Source organism: Heterodontus francisci, chromosome 7, assembly GCF_036365525.1.
Source record: "Heterodontus francisci isolate sHetFra1 chromosome 7, sHetFra1.hap1, whole genome shotgun sequence".
NCBI lineage: Eukaryota > Metazoa > Chordata > Chondrichthyes > Heterodontiformes > Heterodontidae > Heterodontus > Heterodontus francisci.
Genome location: NC_090377.1, coordinates 84,613,355 through 84,631,709, shown reverse-complemented (window position 1 = coordinate 84,631,709; position 18,355 = coordinate 84,613,355). Strand labels below are relative to the sequence as shown.

Genomic DNA, 18,355 nt, shown 5'->3' with positions numbered 1-18,355 from the left:
ATCTATTCTTGTGTATTCTGAAGTATCCCCTTTAAAGGTCTACCACTGCATCTCTATTATCTCTTAATCCAGTGTTGTCCAACCTTTTACCGTGGAGGGCCGAATTACGATTTTTGCTCGGCCCACGGGGGTTGGTGAGCAAATTTCGAAAGATAAAGGCATTAAAAATTTATCTTACTAATAAAAACAACAACAAATGTGCATTTTTGTGAAGAAGCTTTAAATGAGAAGACTAATTTCTTGACTGACTTTCTCATCACTATATTGAAAATTGATTTAGTGACATACCTGGCAGTGTTTTTACTTGCATAAGTCGTCAATCTCTGCCCGCACAACTGATGTAGCGATGCAGAGTATTCTGGATAATAGCAATCTGTCAGGAGTGATCTTTTTGTCTCTGCCTCTCTCTCTCTCTCTCTCTCTCTCTCTGTGTTCCCCCCCCCCCCCTGTGTTGTCCTCGCTCTCTCTGTGCCCTGTCGTCCTCGCTCTCTCTGTCCCTCTCGGTGCGTGTCCCAGCCCCCAACCCACCCCCCCCCTCCCCCAACACCTCGGTCCGTCTGTCCCCCACCCCTCCCCGGATAGACGCGGGGTTATCCGGCTAGCTTTTAAATAAAAAAGGCGGAAACCCTGAATCTGTCAATATTGGGATGCGCTTTCCTGCTTCAACAGCTGTCAGCTGTGAAACTGACAGCGTGAGGTTTTTAAAAGGCCTGTCTGCAAGAAGACGATGAAGGGAAATTTCCCATCTCCAGTCACAGAGCCCTGGCGAGCATGTGGAACAGCTCCAGGTACAGTTTACACCCGCAGGCCGAATGGAAACCTTTGGCGGGTTGGATCCTGGCCTGTGGGCAACCCTGCCTTCACTTAATTTTCCAGTTCACTTCAGCTAGCTCTGCTTTTATGCCCTCCTATTGCTGTTATTTAAGGTTAAAATACTAGCCTTACACCCTCTCTTCTCCCGCAAATTGAATGTAACATTCAATAATATTATGATCGCTGCTGCCTAGGGGTGCCTTCACTATGAAGTCATGAATTAATCCTATCTCATTGCACGATACCAGGTCTGGTATAGCCTGCTCTCTGGTTGGCTCCAGAACGTGCTGTTCCTAGAAACTATCCTGAAAACATTGTATGAACTCCTCATCTAGCTTACCTTTGCCCATCTGATTTTTCCAGTCTATATGTAGATTAAAATCCCCTGTGATTATCACCGTACCTTTCTGATAAGCTCCGATTATTTATTCCTTTTATACCCCATCCTACCATATGGTTACTGTTATGGGGCCTGTACACCACTCCCAAAAGTGACTTTTTCATCTCCACCCAAACTGCTACTACATCCTGATTTCCTGAACTTAGGTCATCCCTCTCCATTGTGCTAATGCCATCATTAATTAATAGAGCCACCTCTCCACCTTTTCCTAGCTTCCTGTCCTTCCTAAATGGCATGTATCCTTCAATATCCAAGTCCCAAAACATGTCATTCTGCAGCCATGTCTCTGTATTTAGGACAGGGGAAAAACTGGCAAGGAGAAATAAAAAGCAAAAAAGTGCATCAAATCTAATTATATTTTTGTGGGAAGTTATTAATGCATTGAGAATTTTGAATTTAGAAATGACTGGCTGATCATGAGGGATAAAGTAAACAGTATTTTGTCGAACTGTTGGCTTGCAAAATTGTTGGATCTATCCAAGTACATAACACTAGTTTGGGAGCTGGATAGTGTAGTTGGAGTTTAGATTTGGGTCTTTGTTGTCTGTGATATAACCAGTGAACTGTAAATGAACGATTGAAAAAGAACTGGAATGCCTTTGTCACTTTGACTGTGAAGTGACAATAGTTGACGTATTTCATTTAATACGAATAAACTGAGTTTTGGCATGTGGGACAGCGGGGGGCGGAGTTTAAATCCTGCACTGCCATTGAGTCCAAATTTGTGCAGCAGGTTAATCAGTTGTATAATGACGCTAGAATAGCATGGTATGCCCATTGGTTAGAGTTTAATGCAAAACTGGGTCACAGTTAAGGGTAATCGTTAAACTTCCCTCATTAAGGAGCAAATGTCGGGTCAGCAGTCCATGGCTTGAGCTCCTGAATTACATTTGGCATTTTTCATTGCCATGGCTGTGTGTAATGTTCCTATGGGAGTTACAGTGGCAACTGCTACACTGCCCCTTTTTAGGAAAGTATATTTTAGAGACAGGTTGAGAAATTGCAAGAAGCTCCTAAGAAGATTCAGTATACATTTTTGAACATGTGAGAGGGCTATCTTCACCAGCCCACGCAAAAAATTGTGGTTTTAAGGAACATTACTTCAAAGTAGCCATCAGAGATTTTTTCCCACATCAGTTAAGTTAGGCTTTGCTACTACATTGCATGAAGGTTTCATCATCATTTGAAGAATGAAGATCCAATAGATAAGTCTATCCTTTCAGCATCAACCATTGTGGAAATAAATGAATCACAGTGGGTGCAAGTTAACTTAGTTCCAAGTGCAGATAGAGTCCTCAAATATTCCCACTGGAAGCGAAATGGCTGTTCAATTCTAGACTTTAAAAGATATTTCAGTATCTTCTTTGGCCTGCTTATCTCGAGAGACAATGGATACGCGCCTGGAAGTGGTCAGTGGTTTGTGAAGCAGCGCCTGGAGTGGCTATAAAGGCCAATTCTAGAGTGACGGGCTCTTCCACAGGTGCTGCAGAGAAATTTGTTTGTTGGGGCTGTTGCACAGTTGGCTCTCCCCTTTCAGTTCTGTCTTTTTTCCTGCCAACTACTAAGTCTCTTCGACTCGGCACATTTTAGCCCCGTCTTTATGGCTGCCCGCCACATCTGGCGAACGCTGGCAACTGACTCCCACGATATGTGAACGATGTCACAGGATTTCATGTTGCGTTTGCAGAAGTCTTTAAAGCGGAGACATGGACGGCCGGTGGGTCTGATACCAGTGGCGAGCTCGCTGTACAATGGGTCTTTGGGGATCCTGCCATCTTCCATGCGGCTCACATGGCCAAGCCATCTCAAGCGCCGCTGACTCAGTAGTGTGTATAAGCTGGGGATGTTGGCCGCCTCGAGGACTTCTGTGTTGGAGATACGGTCCTGCCACCTGATGCCAAGTATTCTCCGGAGGCAGCGAAGATGGAATGAATTGAGATGTCGCTCTTGGCTGACATACGTTGTCCAGGCCTCGCTGCCATAGAGCAAGGTACTGAGGACACAGGCCTGATACACTCGGACTTTTGTGTTCCGTGTCAGTGCGCCATTTTCCCACACTCTCTTGGCCAGTCTGGACATAGCAGTGGAAGCCTTTCCTATGCGCTTGTTGATTTCTGCATCTAGAGACAGGTTACTGGTGATAGTTGAGCCAAGGTAGGTGAACTCTTGAACCACTTCCAGAGCGTGGTCGCCAATATTGATGGATGGAGCATTTCTGACGTCCTGCCCTATGATCGTTTTCTTGAGGCTGATGGTTAGGCCAAATTCATTGCAGGCAGCCGCACGCCTGTCGATGAGACTCTGCAGGCACTCTTCAGTGTGAGATGTTAAAGCAGCATCGTCAGCAAAGAGGAGTTCCCTGATGAGGACTTTCCGTACTTTGGACTTGGCTCTTAGACGGGCAAGGTTGAGCAACCTGCCCCCTGATCTTGTGTGGAGGAAAATTCCTTCTTCAGAGGACTTGAACGCATGTGAAAGCAGCAGGGAGAAGAAAATCCCAAAAAGTGTGGGTGCGAGAACACAGCCCTGTTTCACGCCACTCAGGATAGGAAAGGGGTCTGATGAGGAGCCACCCTGTTGAATTGTGCCTTTCATATTGTCATGGAATGAGGTGATGATACTTAGTAGCTTTGGTGGGCATCCAATCTTTTCTAGTAGTCTGAAGAGACCACGTCTGCTGACGAGGTCAAAGGCTTTGGTGAGATCAATGAAAGCAATGTAGAGGGGCATCTGTTGTTCACGGCATTTCTCCTGTATCTGACGAAGGGAGAGCAGCATGTCAACGAAAGCCACACTCTGCCTCAGGGTAGACGCGCTCGGCCAGCTTCTGGAGCCTGTTCAGAGCGACTCGAGCAAAGACTTTCCCCACTATGCTGAGCAGGGAGATTCCACGGTAGTTGTTGCAGTCACCGCGGTCACCTTTGTTTTTATAGAGGGTGATGATATTGGCATCGCGCATGTCCTGAGGTACTGCTCCCTCGTCCCAGCACAGGCATAGCAGTTCATGTAGTGCTGAGAGTATAGCAGGCTTGGCACTCTTGATTATTTCAGGGGTAATGCTGTCCTTCCCAAGGGCTTTTCCGCTGGCTAGAGAATCAATGGCATCACTGAGTTCCGATTTGGTTGGCTGTATGTCCAGCTCATCCATGACTGGTAGAGGCTGGGCTGCATTGAGGGCAGTCTCAGTGACAGCATTCTCCCTGGAGTACAGTTCTGGGTCGTGCTCAACCCAGCGGTCCATTTGTTTGCATTGGTCAGTGATTATGTCCCCTGATTTAGATTTGAGGGGGGCGATCTTCTTGATGGTTGGCCCAAGAGCTCTCTTCATGCCATCATACATTCCTCTGATGTTTCCGGTGTCTGAGGCCAGCTGAATATGACTGCATAGGTGTTGCCAGTAGTCATTTGCGCAGCGCCTGGCTGTTCTTTGTGCAGTGCTTCTGGCTGCTTTAAGTGCTGCGGATGTTAAATCGCTGGGGGCTTTCTTGTATTTCAACAGTGCAATGCGCTTAGCGGCTATGACAGGTTCCAGCTCTTCATTATGAGATTGAAACCAGTCTGCATTTCTCTTCGCACTTTTGCCATAGGTGGTCAAAGCTGACTCATAGATGGCGTCTCTGATGTGGGCCCACTTGGTCTCTGCATCCCCTGTGGGAGTGTTTTGAAGGGCTGTTACAAGTGAATTTAGAAATTTTTGTAACAGCTGTGGATGAGAAATTCTGCTCGTGTTGATGCTAGGTGACCCTTCTGCTTGGAATGATGCAACTTCTTTGGTCTGAGTCTAGCCTTGCTGCACACCAGGGAGCGGTCGGTGTCGCAGTCCGCACTGTGGAAGCTGCGTGTGATTTGAACACTGTTTAAGGCGGCTCGCCTTGTGACAATGAGGTCTAGCTGGTGCCAGTATATGCAGGGAAATAAGCTTTCTTAAAGCTTAGCCTTTTTTATATCTGTTATAAATCTTTTTTCTTACACTTGGTAGTGGTTTCATACAACTGAGTGGCTTGTTAGGCCAGTTCAGAGGGCATTTCAGAGTTACCACATTGCTGTGGGTCCAGAGTCACATGTAGGCCAGACCAGGTAAGGACGGCACATTTTCTTCTCTAAAGGACATTAGTGAGCCAGATGAGTTTTTACAACAATCGACCGCAGTTTCATGGTCCCCATTAGACTAGTTTTTAATTCCAGATTTATTAATTGAATTCAGATTTCACCATCTGCTATGGTGGGATTTGAACCCATGTCCCCAGAGCATAAGCCTGGGACTTTGCATTACTAGTTCAGTGACATTACCACTATGCCACAGCCTCCCCAACCCCCTCCTGGGTGTTATTATTGACCAGAAACTGCTGTGGTTACAAGAGCAGGTCAGAGGCTTGGAATTATGCAGCGAGTAACTCGCCTCTTGACTCCCCAATGCCTGTCCACTATCTACAAGGCTCAAGTCAGGAGTGTGATGGAATATTCTGTACTTACCTGGATGAGTGCAGCTCCAACAACACTCAAGAAGCTTGACAACATCCAGGCAAAAGCAGCCTGCTTGATTGCCATCCCATCCACCTCCTTCAATATTCACTTCCTTCACCACCGACGCACAGTGGCAGCAGTGTGTTCCATCTACAAGATGCACTGCAGCAACTCATCAAAACTCCCTCGACAGTACCTTCCAAACCCACAATCTCTACCATCTAGAAGGACAAGGGCAGCAAATGCAGGGGAACACCACCACCTGCAAATTCCCCTCCAAGCTGCACACAGACCTGCCTCGGAACTATATCGCTGTTCCTTCACTGTTGCTGTGTCAAAATCCTGGAGCTCCCTTCCTAACAGCACTGTTGGTGCACCTGCACCCCATGGACTGCAGCGGTTCAAGAAGGAAGCTCATCACCTTCTCGAGGGCAATTGGGGATGGGCAAGAACTGCTGGCTGAGCCAACGACGCCCACATCCCATGAATGAATAAAAAGAATGGGTTGGGATTGTGCAAATGTTTCGCAGCAGAAAAAAAAATCACGAACAGTTCATATGATGTCCTACACATTTGTAAGTTGACATATCTTGCAGGTTGATGTTGCAACAAGGCAGGAACACTTCATTGGAAGGACTTAAGCTTATTGCTATCTAAATTGCCAATGCTAGCAAGTTGCACTTGCCTATTTACCAATGTTGTTACCATTGCTGAGAAGAGTTGGCTGATATCCTGTTGGTAGTTTTATGTGATTTATCTGTATTATTCCCAGAAAACTGTGGGATGTTTTTGGAGATTTTCCCCCCAGATTTTGATGTCAATCTGTAATTATAAATCACTTGAATTCACTTGTGAAAATGCCAATTCATATATGTAATACTCTTAAATATGTCTCCCAATTTATATTCTTGAAAAAAAGCATTACCTGTTCTGTGGGTGCTACTGGAGTGTAACTTTTAAAATGCAATTTTTCCAATTGCTGTAGCAGCACAGATTGTATACTATTTTACAGCACTTTTTGCTAAATCTAAAACAGTTCCTGTAGTCAAAGCTATTGTTTTTCCATTTTCAGTGGGAAAATGGATCACATGGCAGAATGGGATTGGCTGTCTGGATTTTCAATTTTGTTCAAGAATTTCCCAGAAGTGTAGTTTGGAATGGAGTTCTGCCTGCAGCCTTGAATTGAGCCTGCTTGCTTTCCGAGCTCCATCTTCCTGTCTGGATGTTCTGCTCTTGCTGCCAACTTAATTTGAGCTTGTCTGCTACTTCAAGTTGGTGGTTAGGATGTTCTGTTCTAACTATTCTGTCAGCAACCTTTTTCTAGAAAAATATTATTCCCTGCCAATTTTAGAACTTTTTAAGGTGTTGAGTAAACTAACCTTCTGTTTTTGAATTGTGTTTGATGTGGTTCTTGAGAGGGTGAATTGCAGTCATTGTATCGACTTGCAAAATTTAGCACTACAGCCCCTATGATGTTTCAGTTACTGGAAGCAGTATATTAATAATGCCCTTCAATATCAATACCTCTTGTAATATTTCTTTGGTAGTGTTTTAAGCTATGGGTTATCCACTGCAAAGGCAGTGTCAATCAATGTGCGTTTGCAGGGACAATATTATATATTAGAGTGCTTGTAAAACTTAGAATCTGTTCCTCAAATACTGCTGAGAAATCTCAGAATACCGGTTAAAAAACAGAATATGACTTATTTGGTAAATACTGAATTCATGTAGGCTGTTCTTAGAGTAAAGAAAACTTATTACCAATAAGTGAAATATCTGTCACTATGCATGCATCAGTTGGTGGCTTGTGTATGATTATGAACTGGAATTTGTGGATAACTTTTTATTTCCCTGATCTTTCGCTGGGGTTTAATCCTGCTGTATAAATTAAAGGAATCTAAATAAATGGATATATTATGGGTTTACTTCCCCTACATTCAAAAAAGCTTTCAGTCTTCGATTTCAAGAATTCCATTGTAATTTCCATGTAGTGAGTATATAGAGTGTTGTGTTGTCTCTAGTCTCATCTTAAACTTTATGGCACGGTGGCTCAGGATGTATTGCCATTCCATCTTATAAGAGATGTTTGTATTTTACTTATGATTTTATGTGACTCTTATTTGAGCTTAGTCGCAGCCAGTGGGGCCTGGAGGATCATGACTGTTCCCCACCACCTGCAGTCAGCCAAATCTTGCGCTCCTACTACTTGTGCTAAACTAGAGTATAAGTGAGATGCACTCGATCAGAAATTTGCCAATATCAAACATGATGCATGAAATACCAGCTATTATCAGTTACAATTGGGTGACATACTGAAACTATTTGATATCAACAACTTGCATTTATATAGTGCCTTTAATGTTGTAAGACATCCCAAGGCACTTCATAGCAGCGTTCTCAAACAAAATTTGACACTGAGTTACATATGGAGCTATTAGAATAGTTGATCATAAGCTTGTTCAAAAGAGCATTTTAAAAGTGGGAGGAGAGGTGGAGAGGCAGGCAGGTTTAGGAAGGGATCTCCATAGCTCAGGACCTCGGCAGCTGAAGGCATGGCTGCCAGTGGTGGAGCAATTAAAATCAGGGATGTGCAAGAGGCCAGAATTGGAGGAGTGCAGATATCTCGGCGGGCTGAAGGACGTTGGCGATGGGGAGGGGCGAGACCATGGAAGGATTTGAAAACAAGGATGAGAATTTTAAAATTGAGGTGGTGATCAACTCGGAGCCAATATTTGCCAGCGGAAACGGATGATGGGTGAGTGGGACTTCGTGCAAGCTAGGATACGGAGAGCAGAGTTTTGGATGAGATTAAGTTTTTGGAAGGTGGGAGGCTGTCCAGGAGTTCATTGGAATAGTTAAGTCTAGGGGTAACAAAGGAACTGATGAGGGTTTCAGCAGTTCAGCTGAAGGCAGGGTTGAAGGTTAACGATGTTACAATTTTGGAAATAGTCGGTCTTGATGATGGCATAGGTATGTGGTTAGAAGCTCATCTCAAGGTCAACTATGACACCGAGGTTGCAAGCAGTCTAGTTCAGCATCAACTAGTTGCCAGGGAGAGGGATGGAGTTGGTGGAAAGGGAATGGATTTTGTGATGGGAACTGAAGACGATGACTTTGGACTTCCAGATATTTAATTGAAGGAAGTTTCTGTTCATCCAGTACTGTATATCAGACAAGCAATCTGACATTGGAGGCAGTGGAGGAGTCGATTGGCAACTGGCACTGAGTTCGAGCTGGGAGTCATCTGCATACATGTGGAAGCTGGCACTTCATTTTCAGATGATGTCACTGATGGGTAGCATGTAGATGAGAAATAAGAGGATAGATTCTTGGGGGGCACAAGAGGTAATAGTGTGAGAGCAGGAAGGGAAGGCCTTGCAGGTGATTCTCTGGCTATGACTGTAGAGAAGAATTCGACCAGTGGAATGCAGTCCCACCCAGCTATATAGTGGTGGAGAAATGTTGGGGGAGGATGTTGTGGTAAACCATCACAAAGGCTGCAGGCAGGTTGAGAAGGATGAAGGGGGATAGTTTACCACTGTCACAGCACATACCATTTGTGACTGTATCATTTTGGTACTGAGGCAAGAATGGAAACCTGACTGGAGGAATTCAAACATGGAATTCTGGGAAAGATGGGCATAGATTTTGGAGGCGACAGCATGTTCAAAGACTTTGGAGAAGAAACGGAGGTTGGCGATGGAGTGGCAGTTTGCAACAATAAAGGGGTCGAGGGTTTTTTTTTGAGGGGAGGAGTGATGGCAGCAGATTTGAACAGGTAGTTGTACCTGAGGAGGGAGTACAGTTAATTATCAGTTAACGGAGTCAGGAAGGGAAGTTGGGTAGTCAGCACTTCAGTGGGAATAGAGTTCAGGTAACATGAGGTGGGTCTCATGGACAAGATGAATTTGGAGAAGGTATGATGGGAGATGGGACAGGAAATAGAGTTCAGAGCTAGGTCAGGCCTTGGAGAAAGATCAGCTGGTATGCTAGGGGCAGGAAGGAATACGGCAGAGGCTGCTGAATGGATGCTTTCTAGCTTGGTGAGCAAGAATTCCAGGAGTTCCTTGCACTTGTTGGAGGTGAGAGGGATTTAAGATGGTTTGCATTGGTGAAAGAAAGGTGGAGTTACCTTGTATGCTGATCCTGGAATAGTGAGCATTTTGGTAGAGGAGAGCAGGATCCGATGGTGCTTTGTGGTTCAGCCAGATCTGGTGATGAATGCTTGAGCCAGTTGTAAGCCATATACGTTCAAGCCTACGTCCTTTGGATTTAAGGGTGCAGAGATAAGAGGAATGAACAGAAAGAGTAATGATTTTACTATGGACTATGGCATCAAAGGTGGAGGTTGAGGGTATGGTTCAGCAAATCATAGCTCGCAGTAGGAGGACCAAAGACTGGATAAATTGGGATTTTGTAAGCGAATTGGGAGAGAGTTTTTTCCCATCAGCAGACATAGCGGAAGTAGGGTTTGGGATGTGGATGTGTGTGGAGTGGGATACAAGGAAGTGATCAGAGATGGTCTTTTCTGTGATTGATACAATGGGAGTAGCGACGCCATGCATCGTGGGAAGGTCAAGGAGATGGTGGTAAATACTGGTAGGAGAGTTTATATGGAGGGAGAGATTAAGGGAGTATAGGAGGGCAGTGAATTCAGAGGAGAGAGCATGCTAACAGCTGATTCTTTTTAAAACTAGGCGACACCTTGCTGAGATGGAAGTTGGAATCATCAAGGGTGAGAAGCTGCTTGGTGTAGAGGCTGAGGGAGGAAAGCAGTGAAGGTATCTCAGTGAGAGAATTGGCATGGTAATTGGGTGGGCAGTAGAGAAAGAGAATTTTACATGAAAGCGAGAGGGATGAAACAAGCCGTGATGCTCAAAGAAGGAGAAGGGACAGTCCACTGGTGTGATTTAGTGATGAGTCACACTGTCACCATAGAGGAAAGTGTAGAATGTATAGTTAGGCAGGGAGCCTTCACTTAGGGGGATGGTGTCATCCCCCATCACCCAGATTTCCGTCAAGGCCACTATGCCGATGCAATCATCCACAGTAAACTCACAGATGGTAAGGGCCTCATTCACATGTGAACGGATGTTCTGGAGGAAAATACGGAGAAGGGCAGTGATAACTGATCCAGTGCCAATTACAGCCCAATAGTACTATTGCACCAGTTGATGAGGAAGGTATTTGATCAATTGAGAAACGCCTTTATAATGTGTCTGCCTGCATATGTCTCACTTGTGAAAGCATGTTTTCAAATGTCTGTGTTGCAACATATACTTAATGTAGTTTTGATTTAAATTAGAGGTAGGATTATCTGTTAGTGCAAAGCAACTAGAATTTTTGACACTCAAACCCTCATATATGCATTCGTTATCTCTAGACTTGACTATTCCAAAACACTCCTGGCCAACCTCTAACATTCTGCCCTCTGTGAACTTGAGGTCATCCAAAGCTCTGCTGCTCATGTCCTTCCTCTCACCAAGGCCTGTTCACCCATCACCCCTGTGCTCGCTGACCTACATTGGCTCCTGGATAAGCAATGCCTCGATTTTAAAACTCTTATCCCTGTTTGTAAATTCCTCCATGGCTTCACCCCTCCCTATCTCTGTAATCTCCTCCAGCCCCATAACCCTTTGATATCTGCGTTCCTCTAATTCTGGCCTCTTGAGCATTCCCAATTTTAATCGCTGCAGTTTTGGTGGCTGTGCCTTCAGCTGCCGAGGTCCTAACCTTTGGAATTCCCTCTCTAAATTTATCCGCCTCTGTACCTCTCTTTTCCTTGAACGCACTCCTTAAAACTTACCTCTTTGACCAAGCTTTTGGTCATCTGCCTCAAATATCGCCTTAAATGGCTCGGTCTTAAATTTTACTTTATAATGCTCCTGTGAAGTGCTTGGGGGACGTCTTATTACATTCAGGGCACTATATGAATGCAAGTTGTTGAATACTTAGCTTTCCATTCTCAATTTACTGATGTAGAAACTTTAATTTTTAATTTGCTGCTGATACTGTTGCTGTATGGGCTGGACAGGAAGCTGCTTAAAGGAAACCGTAATTCTCTCCTCCATTTCCGCAAGCTGCTGATTGTTTTTTTACTCATAGGTAGTTAAACACAATGCACATAAGATAATTTACATTCCTTTCCAATAGTGTAGTGCCTAATAACCATAATTATGCTCTATTACAATTCTCAGTTACCTTTAAAACAAAAATGTCACCGTTGCTAGTTTTGTCTGCAGATGTAGGGAACCATAGACAGAAACAAATGTAAGCAATTTTGTTTTTTTTTTTGTTGCAGTTTGTATTTATACACTTGATGTCATAGATGTCAAACTGAGGTCCTTTTGTAAGTCATATATGGAGAAAAGAAAATCAAAAATAGTTACCATAAATTCACATTGTGTTTGTTATCAATTGTTACGACCGACCACTCCAGTCAAAGCCCCGAATCAAAATATACGATTCTGATTGTGGTGGGACCAACGCACTGTTAATTCAATCCCGTCGCTCCCCAGATCGGCTAACATATCATTTAAAACTTTCCAAATTAAAGAAAAGACCCAGCCAAATTATACCATCTGTTAACCTTTGAATGAGGTTAACCAACCAGGTGTCTTTAAATCAACAAATAAACTCTTTAATTAGAAGAGCTAAATTCTTAAACAGTATGAAGATATAAACATTTAAAATAGAAAAAATTAGAATCCTTGCAAATTTACAGTCCAATGTTGCTTGAAGTTCTCTCAGTCGTCCGATGCGGGAAACAGTCCATAGTCTAGCTTCAGTCGGTGATGCTTTCCTTCTCCAGCGAATTTCAACAATTAACGACTTGCGAACACTTTCAACAGAATCAATCTGACTTTAGAGATTTTGAGGGATGAAAGATTGTCACAGTCTAACTTCCCTTTCTTCAATTTAAATTACCAGAGATCTCTGTTTTGGCTTGACTTTTTTTTAGAATTTTGAGAGATAATTAAACAGACTAAAAATCCTCTTCCTTCAGTTTAAATGGTTGAGAGCTCTTTTTCAGGTGTGCTAAACACAGCTGTGTCTGTGTGTTCTGTCAGAACAAACTGTCTTCAACTAAAAAGCCAGTTCAAAATTGAATTGTAACAAATGTATCGCATGAGACTCACTCCCAGTGGCTGTTTTCGTGGTATCGAAAATGCACCCTTTGAATCGCAGTCTCCAAATGACTGTTCCTAAGGCAATGAAACTGCACCTTCCTACAACTCCTAAGGCTTGCCGGCTTTTAAAGCAATACTGACCCCTTGCAAGCCTTAAAGGCGAACCGCATATTCTGAAAAAAAACTACAGGTCCATTACACCAATATTCTGTTTACCTTTGGTATTTTGTATAGTTGAATATTTCTTCAGGAACAATATTCAAGGAAGTTTGGTAACTTATATAGATCTAAAGTTTGATTTAAAATTATATGAAATATACATGCTATAATATAAACATGCTTATAAAATTCTGCAGATTTGGGCAGAAACTGTTCATGGTTTTGTTACTGCAATCTATGGTAGATGTAGTTCAGCATTTCAAGAGGACTGTAAATTATTTTATAACTGTTTTTCCTTAACTTTAAATTTCTCTGTCCAGATTCTGTCATCAATTGCATGTAATGCCTTTATAACTACAAACGAGGTTTTGCAGACTTCCTCTGATGTCCTGCATGCTGCCTTTGAGATGATTTTGCATGCACTGTGCCTGTCTTCTGAATTTGCAGGTTCAGCTATAACCAGTTAGCAGTATTTCTTGTATGGTATTAAATTAGTGTAAATTTTATAAATTTGAGACTCTGGAGTAGAACTAAATACCAGTATTTCAGGGAGCTTTTTCTTAGAGTTTGGTGTTTTACATGGACAATGATTTGACAGTTCGCTGATTCTTTGAATTGTCTTGAATATGTGCACTGTTTCCGTTTACACATTTGTCATTTAAAGTATTGTTCCCTAAACTTTGTGTAGACGCATGTCAGATGTTGGAAACTTGTGTTTTACATGTGTTCTCTTTTTCTGTTACAATGCTTCCACAGCAAGGACAAGTCTGGAAGGTTTGCAAAGCTTTTCACCTTCCCTCTGCTATCAGACCAGTCTCATCACCCATGACTTTTCTGTTTGTAATTCACAATACGTAGGGCATTGGATGAGCTATAGAAATTGATGCATAGAAAGCTAGACAAAATTAACTGTTATGATTCTGCTTTTCTACCTGCAGACTGGGTTACATGCTGTATTCTGCTGTCCCTCTAGTTACCACCTACATATGCTTCTAAACTGTCTTAGGAATTTCACTGAAACTTATTTCAAAACAGCACCCAAGACTGAAAGAAAAAATAGTCTAATAAAAGTTTTTTTGCTAATCTTGAGATTATTTTCTTTCCTAAAAAGAAAACTTCTGTACATAACAGAGCAAAAGCTAGAAGCTTGTACTGCTTTAAAATGTTTCCCCCATTAACATACTTTAGGTTTGATTTGAGCATGTAAAACATATATAAAGCAGTATGACAACAATGCCACTCACAATGTTTGCAATTTGCAGTCTGCTAGTTCTGAATAACCTTTTTAGTCCCTACCTCAGTACTGCTTAGATTAAGATATGCACTTTTTAAAGGAGTGAACCATTTCACTCAGTGCTGTACTGCTGTGCTCTGTAATGCTTCTGTAGCGCATCTCTCGTTCTCTATTTCCCATTGCATACTCCAGTTGTGATGATCCCTTGCACTTGCCTATTCATTCTGTCACCTGTTCACTGAAAGCAGTATTAAAATTCCTTAGTTCTCTGGTTGACTGCTGAAAAGTTTGATTGTAACTATTAATGGAAAACTCTCCAAGACATCGTAATGTCTTTTTTGTTCTCTTTGTTGCAGGCATGTGGGGATCCAAAGGCAAAACCATCATACTTAATTGACAAAAACCTGGAATCTGCTGTCAAATACATTGTCAAAAAGTTTCCAGTTGTTGATACTCGCAACAACAGTGTAAGTACTGAATAATACGAATCCATGTATAATATAGTTTGTCTCTTGAAATATTCATGAAAATTGCAGTATCAAATAACAGTGAATTGACATATTTAATTGCTTTTAAGTGTTCATAAGTTTTAATATTTATATATTTAATTTCATAACTTTATGCAGAAGATGGCCTATCATTGGTACAGTTAATAGTTTAATTGTTCACGATTACATTGAATAATGCTAGATACCTGACTTCTGATGGTGAATTGATGAAATGCGTTATATTGTGTAATACAGCCTGAGTTTCTGTACCCTATTTGTTTATGCTGTTAGCATTAAAAAAAGTTATAGTGTTCAATTAGAATTTTAGAAGCTTAATTATAAAAGATTATCCTACCTCATACCAGACTTGAGTTTTTGTCCTCCTCACTTGTTAATCTTGTATGGAGTTGCACTCAGCGATTCAAGTAGCCATGGGGTTCATGTCCCTAAGACAGTGTGGTATCATTTTGGACTCAGAACTACAATGTCACCTTTGGGCAGATGGATTTGGTGTTTGTGTGATGATTCCAGCTTATCTAAACTGGTATATTCATCAGGAATCTTGTCTCTACCTTGCATACCTTCAGTGTTTTCTTAAGTCATATTCAAAGTTTAAAAAAAGAAAAGCTTCCATTTCATTTAATTGTCTTTGACTACTTCATGACACATCAAAGTGCTTTGTAGCTGATGAAGTACTTTTGAAGTGTAATCACTGTTGTAGTGTAGGAAATTAGGGCTCATGCGTTTGGGGTAATATATTAGCATAGATGGAGGATTAGTTAATGGGCAGAAAACAGATTAGAATTTATGGGCTCTTGGATTGGCAGGCTATAACTAGCGGGATGCCGCAAGGATCAGTGATTGGGCCTCAGCTATTTGCAATCTATATTAGTGTCTTAGATGTGCGGTGGGTGTATAATGTATCCGAATTTGCTTATGATACAGAGCTACTCGGGGAATGTAAGCTGTGAGGAGATCGCAAAGAGGCTGCAAAAGGATATAGACAGGCTAAGTGAGTGGGCAAGAACATGGCAGATGATATATAATGTGGGGAAGTGCAGTTGTCCAGTTTGGAAGAAAATAGAAAAGCAGAATATTTAATTGGTGGGGGACTAGGAAATTTTGGTGTTCAGAGGGACCTGGTATCCTGTATATGAATCACCGAAAGTTAGGAAGCAGATGGGCTGTTGGCCTTTATTTCAATGGGATTGGAGTATAAGAGTGATGACGTCTTATTGGAATTCTGTAGGGCCTTAGTGAGACTAGGCCTAGAGTACTGTGTACAGTTTTGGTTTCCTTGGAGGGAGTGCAACAAAGGTTCACTAGGGTGTAAAAAAAAAAGATGCACAAGAATGGTTCCAGAGATGAGGAACTTCAGTTACGTGGATAGGTTGGAGAAGTTGGGGTTGTTCTCCTTGGAGAAGATTAAGAAGAGATTTGATAGAGATGTTAAAAATCATGAAGGGTCTGGTCAGAGTAGATAGGGAGAAGGTGTTCCCATTGGCAGAAGGACCCAGAACTGGAGGACACCAATTTAAGGTGATTAGCAAAAGAAGCAGCAGTGACATGAGGAAAAACTTGTTTATCTAGCGAGCGGTTAGGATCTGGAATGCACTGCCTGAGTGCGCGGTGGAGACTAAATCAATTGAGGTCTTCAAAAGAGAACTGGATAATTATCTGAAGAGAAAAATTTGCAGGGCTACAAGGAAAAGGCAGAGGAGTGGGACTGGATCAGTTGCTTTTGATTGACTGGATTAGGCCTCCATTCTCTAGAATTTAGAAGAATGAGAGGTGATCTCATTAAAACACAAAATTCTTAAGGGTAATAGGGCAAATGCTTGAAGGATGTTTCCTCTGGCTGGGAAGTCTAGTTCTCTGGTCACAGTCTCAGAATAAGGGGACTGAGATTTAGGACTGAGATGTGGAGAAATGTTTTTACTCAGAGTTCTGAATCTTTGGAATTCTGTACCCCAGATGGCTATGGATCCTCAGTTGTCAAGCATATTCAAGACAAAGATCAATAGATTTTTGAATATTAAGGGATGAGAGCATAGTGTGGCTAATGGCCGAGTCCTGCTCCTGTTTCTTATGAAACATAGCAGCCAATTGCACACAGCAAGGTCCCACAAATAGCAATGTGATCATGCTCAGATCATTTTTTTAAGTGATGTTGATCGAGCAATAGATATTGGCCAGGATACCAGGGAGAACTCCCTTGCTCTATTTTGAAATAGTTCCATGGGACCTTCAAGGTTCACCTGAGAGGGCAGTCGAGGCCTCAGTTTAACATCTCATGCAAAGATAGCAGCTCCGAAAGTGCAGCACTCCCTTAGTACCAAACTGGAATATCAGCTTAAATTTTGCATTCTGGATTGGGATTTGAACCCACAACTGTCAGAGACAAGAATGCTGAACATTGACCCATAGCTGATGCATAGATTAACCATAGGTCTGATTATTCCGTTTCGAGACGGAAACATTATGGCTTGCATTACCATGCAAAACTGCACATAACTCAAGCTTAGGTTTTAGGCGAATACATTTGAGATTCCCTACCAAATGTTGAGCAGCTAATTTCTGCAGACCCAGCCAGCGACCTTTCATAAATAAAAACAGAAAATGCTGGAAATACTCAGCAGGTCTGGCAGCATCTCTGGTGAGAGAACAGAGTTAATGTTTCGGGTTAATAATCTTTCATCAGAACTGGGAGAGGTTAGAAATGTAATAGGTTTTAAGCAAGTGAAATGGAGGAGTTTGGAAATAGAAGGAAAGGGAAGGTCTGTAATAGGGTGGAAGATAGGAGAAATTAAATGACAAAAGAGTTGGTGGTGCAGGACCAAAGGGTGCAGTAATGCGATAAGTAAAAAAACGATAGCTGCGTCTAGAGGAGGTGTGAATGGCAGAAAGATGAACAGCTGCTGTCTGAAAGCAAAAACAAGAGTAAAATGAGAGGAAGACAGAAATATGCAAAGGAAAGGAAACAAAATGGAGGCAGAGGTTACAGTCTGTAATTTTTGAACTCCGTGTTGAGACCAGAAGGCTGTCAAGTGCCTAATGGAAAGATGTTCCTTGAGCTTACGTTGCGCTTCATTGGAACACTGCAGTAGACCGAGGACAGAGGTCAACATGAGAACAATTGGAGAATTTCATTGGCAGGCCACTGGAAGCTTGGAGTCACACTTGCGGTCAAAGCCGAGATGTTCCGCTAAGCGGTCACCCAATCTCCCTTTGGTCTGTCCAATGTAGAGCAGAATGCAGACTGTGAGCAGTGAGTACAGTATACCAAATTGAAAGAATTACATGTAAATTTCTGTTTCACGTGGAAGGAGTGTTTAAAGCCTTGGATGGGGAGGAGAGAGGAGGTAGAAGGGCAGGCGTTGAATCTCCTGCGATTGCATGGGAGGGGGTGCTGAGGGTGATTGAGGAGTGGAATAGGATGTTGCAGAGGGAACAGTCCCTTTGGAATGCCAAAAGAAGAAGGAAGGGGGAAGATGCCTTTGGTGGTGGCATCAAGCTGGATGTGGCATAAATGGCAGAGGATGACCTGTTGAATAGAGGTTGTTGGGGTGGAAGGTGAGGACAAGTGGAATGCAATTGTGACTCTTGGAGGGAGGGGAAGGGGTGAGAGCAGAAGTGGGGGAAATAGGACAGACACGGTTGAGGGTCA

The 18,355-nt window shown here is 42.6% G+C and overlaps 1 protein-coding gene across 2 annotated transcripts in view; it reads left to right on the top strand.

Moving 5' to 3' along the window:
• nckap1 (NCK-associated protein 1) overlaps nt 1-18,355 on the top strand; it is a 272,818-nt gene that overhangs the window by 30,109 nt on the left and 224,354 nt on the right. Inside the window, exon 2 of one of the 2 annotated variants that reach the window (XM_068035570.1) lies at nt 14,557-14,667. In XM_068035570.1, coding sequence (XP_067891671.1) covers nt 14,557-14,667 — 111 coding nt within the window. Of the gene's footprint in view, nt 1-14,553; nt 14,668-18,355 lie in introns of both variants that reach the window. The other variant, XM_068035569.1, reaches the window with a different exon arrangement.